General features: G+C 57.7%; 1 protein-coding gene across 2 annotated transcripts; it reads left to right on the forward strand.

The window, feature by feature from the left end:
• Window positions 1-23: 23 nt before the first annotated feature.
• On the forward strand, window positions 24-11,213 carry N4BP3 (NEDD4 binding protein 3). 2 transcript variants are annotated; one of them, XM_012722686.1, is made up of 5 exons: window positions 24-141; window positions 5,400-5,750; window positions 5,990-6,517; window positions 6,915-7,169; window positions 7,293-11,213. In XM_012722686.1, the coding sequence occupies exons 2-5, from the start codon at window positions 5,430-5,432 to the stop codon at window positions 7,818-7,820; spliced, it is 1,632 nt and encodes a 543-aa protein (XP_012578140.1). In that variant the 5' UTR covers window positions 24-141; window positions 5,400-5,429; the 3' UTR covers window positions 7,821-11,213. The 2 variants fall into 2 exon arrangements, with proteins under 2 accessions (XP_012578140.1, XP_004679334.1); XM_004679277.2 differs by lacking the exon at window positions 24-141 and having other exon boundaries at window positions 4,978-5,750.
• The last annotated feature ends 689 nt before the right edge of the window (window positions 11,214-11,902 follow it).

Consider the following 11,902-nt stretch of genomic DNA (forward strand, 5'->3'; position numbering starts at 1 on the left):
TCCCCGGCGCCTGCTGCCCGGCCGCTCCGGCCGGGCTCGCGGTCTGGGCTGGAGCCGGCGCCGGGAGAGAAGGTTCAAGTCCGCGCGAGGGAACTGCAACGCGCAGCTGAGCGGCGGGCGAGGGAGCGCGGCGCCAGTATGGTAAGGGGGGCGCGCAAAGGGCTGGGGCCGGGACCGGGACCGGGGCCGAACCGGGATCTGGGTTCTGACGGTGGGGCCGGCCGCCGAGGTGTCGCTTTACCCACGACCTTGGCCAAGCCGTAGCCCCTCGCTAGGCGAGGTTTCCGTCTGAGAAGTGGGCGGGGGTGGCAGAGTGCGGTGTGCGCCCAGGTGCCCCCAGCTTCCAGGCATTGAAAAAGCACCGAGGCGCGGAATCAGGGACCCACCGCGACGCCCCCCGGGTGGGATAAGTGGCAGGTTTCGCCGCTTTCCGCAGCCGGTGCAAACGCGCTTTTCTTGGAGTAGCGCCCGGGACCCCTGCGCCACTGCTTGGGTGGGGCAGCCGCCCTTGGCGCGGGCGTCCGCCCGCGGCCTCCGCCCCCCATTCCCCGCCGCCCTGGGCTGGCTCCCTGAGGGTGGGAATGTGACCTGGGCCTCAGCCCCCGACCCAGCCGACCCGGGCAGGCCCCTGAGTGTGACCTGGAAGAGACGCCCTCCGGGAGCTCTCGTACCTCCCACAGTCCTAGGCGCCCTTGCCTCTGCCATGGCCTTCCAGGGGCAATTCCTTGGGGATGCCAGCCTCTCCTGCGCCTCCACCTTCCGGGTGAAACCCCTCTCCCGCGTCCCCCCCCCCCATGGTAACCCCCTTCTTCCTCTAAGCCTCTGCCTTTGCTAGCAGCAGCTGCCCACCGGTGGGTAGGAGACGCACTCAGGTCTTGGCTCCCAGGTCTTGGCGGCCAGACCTTCGTCCCAGTCTGGCCACAGCCTTTGGTCAAAGTGAGGGCCGGCCAAACACAGAGCCCAGTCCGTTTCTCCCTCCCGGCACCTCCTTCCCCCAAGGACAGGTGGGGTTCTCCTCCAGGTTTAAACCCAGGAGCACAGTTCTGCCTGATTGTCCCAGGGCTTTGATGGAGGTACTCTCTCCCTGCTGGGGCAGGAGGCCATCCTGGTTATCAGCCTCCTTCTCGGCCCTCCTGGGCAGGGTTCCTCCACCGGCTGGCAGTATGTGGGTGTATATGTGCGAGACTGACTGAACGAAAGCCACCAGCCTGCTCCCGCCACCGCCTATAGAGCCAGCAGCTTCCGGGGCTCAGAGTCCTAATGCAGGCAGGAGGGAGACCAGGCTGAAGGGACTGGGTGGGATACGGACCAGGCTGAAGCGACTGGGATACAGACCAGTCTGGCTGCAGATGCCTTTGAGAGAAAGGGGAGGTGTCTGCACAGAATTCTTAGAAGCACTGTGTGCTCTTGAAGGCAGCTGTGACCCCTGACTGGAAGAGAGCCTTGCCCAGGGAGTTGGGATTGTGCATCAGTATAACTCACACCCTCTTTCTGGGCCTCAGTTTTGCTGTCTATAAAATGGAGTGAATGAATATTGTCCTGCCTGTACTCCAGAGACTGTTATGGGGATAAGATTAGATAATGGAGAGCTGAGAAAAACTGTAGCTTTCTGTACACACTGTGACTACGTAGTGATACTAGGAATCATTCCTGCAGGGATTAGACACTGGGCTCTGCCTCTTCACCTGTCACATGTCACAGTGAGTACAGGTCCCCTCCCTGGGCCCCCTTTACCCATAGTTCCTTCTTTGGGAGCTGGGACATTCCAGGCCCATTCCTCTAGGGCAGCTGCAGACACACCCCTCAGCAAAGCTGATTCCCCCTAGCAGATGGTGGGACCCTCCCCCTGGGAGGCAGGGTTCAAGAGGGACTAACAGCAGACTAGGCAGCTTCCTGCCACATGCTCTGGATGTCTGTCCCACAGGGTGAAAGGTGGAATAGGAGCTGGGGTACCTGTGCACTTAGTCCTGTGCATCTGAATGTGACCTTGGACACATTTCACTTCCTGAGCCTCAGTGTCCTGTTCTGATGTGGGGATGACATCATGTGTAAGGATGTGGTAGGCCCAGCATCAGGCTAACCTAACAAGGGCCCCATTAGTGGACGTTGGGATGCCTCCCTGTCTTTGCTTTGTGGACAGGGTAGCCCCCTACCCCCATCCAGTCTCTACCTTTCAGGTTGGTCCAAAAGACATAACCCTGTCCAGGATTTTTAGTGCTTCTGCCTAATCTCAGGTTAGGGGAGAGAGCAGGAGTAAAGGGGCCCATGTACAATATGGCTCCTTGGCCCAACCCAAACCTAGCCAGCTGGCTAAAGGGGGTTTCAGCGCTCTAGAACTCTGGGCAGAGAAGCCCAGGTATGTGGAGGAGATCTGACTTTTTGCTCTGATCATTCCAGTAGGCCTGCAAGGCACTTACTTTCCCCCTCCCTCACCAAATCCTCTCCTGTACAGCCTGCACAGCTGCCCTGGCCTGACCAGGCCAGTCCCTGGGCTTCCAAGCAACAGGAAGGTGGGGGCGGAGGGGGGGAGAGGTCAGTGGGATGATCCCCTTTAAGAGAAGGGACTGTCCCAGACTGATAGATAACTGGCTAGGATGGAGGCATCCTGCTCATGGAGGTAATCATACAGCCAGTTGGACAGTGGGTGGAGGGTGAAGGCCTTAGAGGAGGACAAGGCAAGGGACTGTTTGCCCCTTTCATCAAGCTCCATAGCTGTTTCTAATGCTCAAGTCGCTTGTGGAGAGAAACTGGTCTCTGCCTCCCTCACCACCTACACACACCGCTAGGAGCAGTGCCCAAGGTCCTCTGAACTAGCCTGTTCCTGCGTTGCGGCCTTCTGTCAGTGCTGTGCGGGTGACCTTGCGCGTGACTCTCTGCTGTTGCACTTGACAATCTGCACTGTGTCTTCTAACGTGTGATCCTCTGTGCTGCTGCTGGTGTGGACTGGACTGTATGTGTGCGTGGTGGGTGCACTATTGTGGCCCATGACTTCCTCTAGTTCAAGGACTCGCTCCCCTTGGATTTGAGACCCTTCACGGGGAACATGGAGTATCACTTCTCTCTCCCTGAGACAAGAAATGAGAGTCTGTCATTGAGGGTGAGGTGGGTATATTGGTCATACTGCATCATCCCTACCCCACCCCCATGGTAACACCTGGTGGACAGCTCGCTAGCCCTTTCCCCTCTGTTGTCTCTTTGACTGTTGTGTCGACCGTGTATGGAAGATGGGGAAGAGCCTTGCCCTCTTCAGTCATTGAGGCATGGGAATGGGAGGTGCCTGAGTGTCAGGGCCCAGGGGAGAGAGTGAGGGCAGAGCTGGGCACCGCTTCTCTGCTGGCACCTCCTCCAGTAGCAGTGACAGGAGTTAAGAGTGTCCTCAGCCACAGTGTCTGTGGCTGGGTGAGCTTGTCATGACGTGGGGTGTCAGGTTGGGAGACAGGATGTTCCAGTGCCAACCCTTTGAGCTGTGGGTAACATCCTGAGTCCTTACTAGATACTGGGCAGCCTTGGTGCTGGGATCACAGGCATCCTCATTCTGACCACCTCTTTGACCATGGACCAGCCATCTCACCTTTACAAGCCCCAGGGTGTTTACCTGAAAAACAGGATGGCAACTATGTCACAGGACCCAGTGGGACCCTTCTGCATAGCCGCATTGCAGTCAGTGCCCAGCACCTGTCATTCCTAACTTGGATGAGTTGAATGAGGCCCTTGCCCCTGTGCGGCCTTTGACATCCCAGAGGGTTGGGCAGCTGAGGGGAGGAGGGAGGAGGTTATTTTTTGTCCTTGGTGAGGTTGGGGGGAAGAAGCAAGACCATTCCCACCCTCTTCTCTGCCCTGCCTTCCCACCCCCCACCTCCAACAGAGCTTTGTCTTCCACAAACACAAAACCTGGAAGTGGTGGCGGAAGATGGAACCTCCTAGAGACCATTGTTTGGGAGGAATGGGTGTCCGGGAAGCATACTGGCTTGGGGGGACCACAGCTGCTGACTGCTTGCTGGGCATCTGTCCTGTCTGAGGATGGCTGTCATGGCGGGTGGGGGAATAGGAAGCAGAAAAGGTGACTTGTTTGTCCTGCAAATCTTCTGAATACTTACTGTCTACGGGACTAGGCAAGGGGATCCAGTGGGCTTCAGGCAGGCCCCGCCCTCCAGGGTATAGTCCAGCACCATGGGCCCCATTTTTAGCCTGGTCACTGGCCACCCTGTCTGAACAGTTAAGCTCAGCTTGAACCAGCCGGTATTGACCCTGGCTGCAGGACAGGCCCCAGACCAGGTTGTTCTTTGTCCTATTATCTTCCTCATCCTTAGCCACCCTGAGTGATAAGGGTTGTCATGCCATTGTCCAGTGGAGGAAGCCGTGTCCACACACTGATTGGTCAGGATTTCAGATGCCTGCCCCTGTGGGGTGGTGGGCTTTGGCAGCAAAGATAAGGCCTAGCAGGGCCCTACCCACGCCTCATGCCCCCTTCCCTCTGCCTCCCTCCACTGCCCCTTGTGAACACCTGTTCCGGAAAACCCTGACTGACCATTGTTTGAGCCATCCTCCCTCCCCTCAGGCCTTTCCTGTTTGTATCCCTCCAACTGTGGCCCCTCACCCCCACCCATGCCAGGTGCTTCCCTTGGGGAACTCTGGCCTTGTGCAGGAAGAGGTGTTAATTTGGGTTTTCCAAGGAAAGAGGAATAGAGATTCTGAGGTCATTGACCCTGATTCTTTGTACCCTCTATCCAAACCTCAAATTAGGTGAGAAAGGCCCTCCCTGGTGGTGCAGCAGGATAAAGCACAGCACTATGAAGCTATCTGAAGCCACTGCAGTAAGATTTCGATCCAGGGAGCTGACCCACATGGCGCAGTAGACCTCTCCTGTCTCGCCCACTGTTCCCCTCAGCAGTGTATTTCAGTCTGTCCACCTGTTCTGTTCCCCACTCTGTCTCTGGTGAATCCTCTCACCCCTGCACCTCAGGCCTGTACCCCAGTTCTTGTATGCATAAATAAATAATCTTTAAAAAATATTAGGTGGGGAATCTGGCAGGAAAGTGAGCAAAGTCAGAATTGGACAGAGCCTGAGACTGCAACTGGTCCAGTCCTGCCTGGGAGAGACCCTTCTGCTTCATGGCCTGTCTGCAGCCCTGCTCCCCTGTATGCCCCAATCACATACCACCCACTAGCTGGATCCCGGGCACCAGATAGGGGGGCTTTGGGGCTGTACCACTTTGTCTTGCCAACCTAGGAATCCTGTCGCAGATCCTCTCTTGGACCCACATCTGGGTCCAAGGACCAAGGCTCTCTTAGTCCTGGATGGGTGAGGAGTGAACACAGAGCAAGCACTTGCTTTAGAGCTTTAGAGGAGCTGGGCCACAGGTGCCCGGCTGCCCCTGATGGACCCTCCTGATTCCCAGAAGCAGCTGCCTGTGCCCTGTTGAAACTTCATGGCCACAGCCCCAGCCCCTGCAGGCATTGCCATGGGCAGCGTGGGCAGCCTATTGGAACGGCAGGACTTCTCTCCTGAAGAGCTTCGGGCTGCACTCGCAGGGTCCCGGGGCTCCCGCCAGCCTGATGGGCTCCTCCGGAAGGGCTTGGGCCAGCGCGAACTCTTCAGCTACCTGCATCTGCCCAAGAAGGACGGCAAGACCTCCAAGCGGGCCCCTCGGAATGAGCCTGCTGACTATGCCACCCTTTACTACCGGGAACATCCTCGGGCTGGTGACTTCAGTAAGACATCTCTGCCAGAAAGGGGTCGATTCGACAAGGTACACCTCAGCCTGAGTGGCAGTGAGGAGGTGGGGGTTGGGCAGCTTGGGTCTCCTTGAAAACCCTGAGGCTGGAATGGGGGGGTTGGGCAGCTTGGGTCTCCTTGAAAACCCTGAGACTGGAATGTGTCTGGGAAGTGGAAATCCTGCTGTGGGCCGTGTCATTGCCCCATGTTCCCAAAGAGGCTCCGCAGGGCTGTGGGGCCCTGGGAGCTCACACCTTCTTATCTTCCTCGCAGTGCCGCATTCGCCCATCGGTGTTCAAGCCTGTGTCAGGCAACGGGAAAGGCTTCCTGTCTGTGCAGAGCCTGGCAGCCCACAAGGGCCAGAAGCTGTGGCGCAGTAACGGCAGTCTGCACACGCTGGCCTGCCACCCGCCCCTGAGCCCTGGGCCCCGGGCCAGCCAGGCTCAGGCCCGGGCCCAACTGTTGCACGCCCTCAGCCTGGATGAGGGTGGCCCTGAGCCGGAGCCCAGCCTCTCTGACTCCTCCAGTGGGGGCAGCTTTGGCCGCAGTCCCAGCACCGGCCCCGGTCCGTTCAGCTCCTCCTTGGGCCACATCAACCATCTTGGGGGTTCCCTGGACCGGGCTTCGCGGAGCCCCAAGGAGGCTGGGCCCCTGGCTGTGCTGAGCTGCCTTCCGGAGCCCCCACCCCCCTACGAGTTCTCCTGCCCCACAGCCGAGGAGGTGGTAGCGGTGCTGCCCGAGACCTGTGAGGAGCTCAAGCGGGGTCTCGGGGATGAGGATGGCTCTAATCCGTTCACACAGGTGAGGAGCTCTTGCCCGGGGTTCTGGTCTTTTCCTTGCATTGAAGTGTAGACAGATAGGTTTCTCCGCCAGCTCACCCATCCGATTCTGGGCACAGAGCAAGGAACAAGGAGATGACTTGGCACTTAACCTCCACCCCACATGGCAGAGATGTCATGTCACTGGTGGTCCTTGCTAGGACATGGTGGGACAAAGGGAGACTCCCCTGAGAGAGCCATGTTGGGGGCACACTTCACTTCTGGAGGCAATCCCTCGTTAGGAGGGTGCCTGTGTGACTGGGCAGCGGGTCCCAGGGCCCTTTGGTGCTTCCATACAGAACATCGCTGTGGGTAGAGTGTGAGCGAGGCGTTCTGACTAAGATGTGCTGGCTCTATGAAGCGGGTCATTCCTGTGACAGGTGCTAGAGGAGCGCCAGCGGTTATGGCTGTCTGAGCTGAAGCGCCTCTATGTGGAGCGGCTGCACGAGGTGGCCCAGAAGGCGGAGCGCAGTGAACGCAACCTCCAGCTACAGCTGTTCATGGCCCAGCAGGAGCAGCGACGGCTGCGCAAGGAGCTGCGAGCACAGCAGGGCCTGGCTCCTGAGACGCGGCCCCCAGGTACCCTCCCAGAGGCTGACGCCAGCGCTCGACCAGAGGAGGAAGCCCGGTGGGAGGTGAGAAACCAGACATTCAGAAACTCTTCCATCCCTGTAACCTCAGTTCTGTCCCCTGCCTGCCCCACTGAGCCCCCCTCACCCTGTTTCGCTTGGCTCTCGCCCACGCTGTGCCCCTTCCAGGTGTGCCAGAAGACAGCGGAGATTAGCCTGCTGAAGCAACAGCTGCGGGAGGCCCAGGCCGAGCTGGCACAGAAGCTGGCTGAAATTTTCAGCCTGAAGACACAACTTCGGACCAGCCGGGCACAAGCTCAGGCTCAGGATGCGGAGCTGGTCCGGCTGCGCGACGCTGTGCGAAGCCTGCAAGAGCAGGCCCCTCGGGAGGAAGCCCCAGGTAGCTGTGAGACTGATGACTGCAAGAGCCGGGGACTGTTGGGGGAGGCTGGCGGCAGCGAGGCCGCAGAAGGCTCTGAGCAGCTGCGAGCAGAGCTGCTGCAGGAGCGGCTCCGGGGGCAGGAGCGGGCGCTGCGCTTCGAACAGGAGCGGCGGACGTGGCAGGAGGAGAAGGAGCGGGTGCTGCGCTACCAGCGGGAGATCCAGGGGAGCTACATGGACATGTATCGCCGCAACCAGGCGCTGGAGCAAGAGCTGCGGGCACTGAGGGAGCCCCCCACACCTTGGAGTCCTCGACTTGAGTCCTCTAAGATCTGAGGCCAGCGGAGCAAGCTGCTAGCAGAAGCACTGTCAGAAGATGGCGTGGACAAGCCCGCTCCGAGTCGGTTGGCACCTTTCTTAGTTGGCCAAGGGGCAGGATCTGTGAGGCCAGCCAGGGATGGGGAAGCCCGCCGGGAGGAGGGATCAGCGGGGCTGTGGGCTGGAAAGGGTGCCGGCAGCAGGAGCCAGGGCAAGGCCCTCCTGACAGAGGAGCACCTAGGCAGGGCCCCGCCCTGCTCCCTGGAGTAGGTGTGGCCCAAGGAAAGCGGCTGGGGAATGAAGAACCCTGAGATGCAGAGGCAGAAGTGAGGGAGGCTGGGATGGGAACATTGGCCTCCCTGGAATAAAACCATGTTTTGTATGAGGAGGGCCCTGGTAATCCATTGGACTCGTTCCCACTTGAGTCTGAAGATACTGACTGCTAGAGATCAAGGGCTACCTGGGCTGGAGCTCTTCATGGCCACCAGCGGCAGCAGGGCGTGCCCATTGCCCGTGTGTGCAGCTGCTGGGCATGTGTGTTGGGGAGGAATCCTTGCACCAGCATCACAGTTTTGTAGCTGCCGTGTGGGCTGAAATTCCTTTCTTGAGCATCAGTGGGATTTTTCAGAAGGAACAATGCCAGGGAACCTAGAATAACAAAAGGGCAAGTCAACCAAGGCCTTGCTAGAACATGAAGCAGTGTCTTGGTGGGAAGTCTAGGCTCCGGCTGCCCAGGCCCCTGCTGCATTTGGTGTTGGCCTAAGACAGCCTCTGCTGGAGTACGCACAGCTTCAGGAGGGTCTGCTTCTCTCTGGATGTGCCTCCCATCCTTCTGTCTGCGGTGCACCCCTCCCTCCACAGCCATGGGGGAGCTGTGGGAAGGCACCGGAGACAAGGCAGAGAAAGCTTGTGGGACACTTTATACCCCAGCGAGGACTGGAACATGGCCCAGAAGGCATGGAGGGCCATGTATTTATATTCTGGAAAGCTCTGTTCCAGGAGGAAGCAGCCCCCATTAGCTGAAAATCAGTGTCCTTCCAGGCGCATTGTTTTAATTGCCACTGAACGAGGAGGGAGTGGAGGGAGGGCCCACCCTCAGGGCTTGGGCACAGGTTGAGCTTCTGTGCTTCCTGTCCCAGATTAGCCAGCATGCAGATGTCTCCCCTCCCAGACTCTGCCCTGCTGAGTCAGTGGCTTATTCCTAGTTCTTTGCAAAGACCCCCAAATTGCTCATTTAGGAGGTGCTCCCTTCTCCTCTGGTCATACCTGGAAGCTCCCACAGGCCCCAGCAGGCAGGTTCCAGTGTCCTGTGGGAGTACAGGTCTACCAAAGAGGATGGGGGCCATGGGATGTGAGTTGGGGTGCCCTGCCTTTTTAGGGTGTGTGAGCTCTTGGCTCTGAGGATGTTGTGTTTATGGCCTTGTGAGTGGCAGGTGTGTAGAGATGTGCTGTGGGGTGGTGGGTGTGTCCAGGGGGGTGTGTTTAGGACTCCTGATTTGGAGCCCGGAGGATTGCTTCTTGGCCCCTCCCTCTGCCTGTTCCTTCCTGCCAACCCCAATCTCTTTCCCTGTGTCCAAATTTAGGCCAGAACGGACCCCTGAGCCTAACTGAGACCCATCTAGGCCCACCCTGAGCTCAGGTGCTCTGCCTGGGGTCAGAAATGGGTAGCCCATTTCTTAGACCAAAGTCTGAGCCAGTGGCCCTTCCACAACCCGCCAACCAAAGCCAGTGCACTCCCCAAGTCCTGGTGCTGGTCAGGCCAGGTGTCCCACAGTGACCAGGGTCCCCCTTTTGGTGCACCAGCCCTGCAGAACAGCTCTCCACCCAGCAATTAGGGAGCTGGGCTGGCCAGTACAGCGAGCGGGGAGTGGGTGGGCGGTACCAAAACTTGGCAGCTGTGCCAGAAACCAAGGCCAGGCCCAGATGCAGGGGGAGGGCACCATAGAACTAAAGCTGGGAGTCTCAGAGGGAACCGGATCCTTGTTAGTTCATCCCTCCTGGGCAAACCAGTTCCTGGTCCCCAAGCCGGCTGGGTGGCTCTGGGACCAGCCGCTTGCAGGTGCCACTGTGTGGCTACTGCTTCAGGGCAGCCACTCCTTCCTGCTGCTGTTGGGCCCCTCAGTTTCCCAGCTACCCTCAGGCTCCTCCCCCAGCAGACTGGTACAGACAGCCAGTTTTCTCCAGAACTAAGGGAGGATGCCCACTGCCCTACCCCCACCTCCATACACACAGGGCTTCCTGCCCAGGTCCTTCCTGTTCTGAGTTAGTGTCGCACTTAATGGTGCCCACTGACCCTTTGCAGCTCTCTGGACCCAGATCCTGTGTGTGTGCTCACCGGCTCCTTGCCTGCTACTGTAATTGTGGGCTCTGGCATTGCCTCGCCAGGTCCATATCTTCTATTTTCATCACAAGAGCCCTGTCTGGCTGTAGGCCAGAAACACTGCAGGGCTAGGCTGGGGCTGGGGGTGGGGTAGGGCCAGCAGGCAAGATGCCAACTCTGAGTGTTCATCACTCCTGGCACCTGGCCTGCTAAGCCTCAGGATTCTAGAACCCCTGCCATTCACTACTGGGCCGTGTATTGCTGCCTTCCTCAGGGCCAAGTATGGTTTCAGGTGAGGAAGCTTAGGCGATTAAGCCCCCTACCCTGGTGGCTCTTCCTAGAGGGTAGGGGAGAGAAACATGGTAGTGACCAGGCCAGAAGCATACAACCCACATGGGGACAATGGCAAGCCCTCCATAGTGTTAGCAGAACAAGACAGTCAGGGAGCCTGTCTGGGGGCATGAATAAATCTCTTGAGACTGAGGATGCAAATATTAGGGAAGTCTTCTTCCAAGAGGGCACAGGCCCCCATTCACAGTACTGACTATCTAGTGCACAATCCTAGGAGAGGGCCTTCACTCTGTCTTTTGGATTTAGAAGAGAAAAAAGAATGTGCTGTTTGTTGCAACAAAAACAAGAGAGATGGCACAAGAGAGCGGAGGCATGAATGTGTGGGGGTTCAGAGGAGAGCTGGCTCCCATATTGCTCCAGGTGCAGGAGGTGGGTAGGATAGCAAAGGTTGACCAAACTTGGTTAGGCACTTTTTGACTAGGCCTGGATTTATTCTGTGTACTCCTTTATTTAGTCCAGCAAGAATCCCCAGCCTCCAAATCTGATCACCTTCCACATCTGATCAGGTTCCTCACCAGCACCCCTGTAGATGCGCAGTTATTCTGACCTGTCTTCAGTGAGACTGGTCAGAATCCCTGACTCCTGACTTCCTCTCAGTCATTGTTTCCTGGCCTGACACTACCATCACCACCCCGGCTTGGCTTTATAAATTCTACTTTTTGTATTTGGAGTTGAGCTCACATTCTTCTACACTGGAAACCCATTGTGGTAGCCTCTCTTAAATAAAGTCTTCCATACCCCTCTAACAATGGTCGTGAATAATTTACTTTAATGGGGTAAGCTCTAGAGAGTGGATTTCTTCAGTAGCAACATGGGATGAAGCCCTGAACTTAGACACAGGGAAGTTTGGGGCAAGTCTGAGGGAGAGTCCTATCTCATCCAGAAGAAAGGAGGTAAGGGAGTAAGGGTTGACCTGGGCAGCCTGGGAAGCTGGCACTGGAGGACTTTACTTAGTGAGGCTGTGTGTGGGTCTCAGGAAGCCCAGGAGAAAAGGCCAGAGCCTGGGCTTTTTTTTTTAAAGATTTATTTATTTATTTGTACAGAACTGGGGTACAGGCCAGAGACGCGGAGGGTGAGAGGATTCACCAGAGACAGAGTGGGGAGCAGAACAGGCAGATCGACGAAGTACACTGCTGAGGGGAACAGCAAGGGGTTCAGAAGAGGTCTGCTGCGCCATGGGGGTCAAGAGAGGTCTGCCTCGCCATGGGATCTCCTCCGGAGCAGGCAGGAATCAAACTCATGTGGAAGTGGCTTAAGCTTCTTAGTGCAGCGCTTTAACCCGCTGCGCCACCAGGGAGGGCCCGCCTGGGCTATCTTTATGTGTGGAACTACACCCTCAGAAAAGCCCTACACTTGGTGCAATGCTTTGCTGTTGCCATCTTGCATTTAATATTTAACAAGGGTTCACACATTTTCATTTTGCAATGGG

This window comes from Condylura cristata, unplaced genomic scaffold (assembly GCF_000260355.1).
Source record: "Condylura cristata isolate star-nosed mole 26May11 unplaced genomic scaffold, ConCri1.0 scaffold00008, whole genome shotgun sequence".
Classification (NCBI taxonomy): domain Eukaryota; kingdom Metazoa; phylum Chordata; class Mammalia; order Eulipotyphla; family Talpidae; genus Condylura; species Condylura cristata.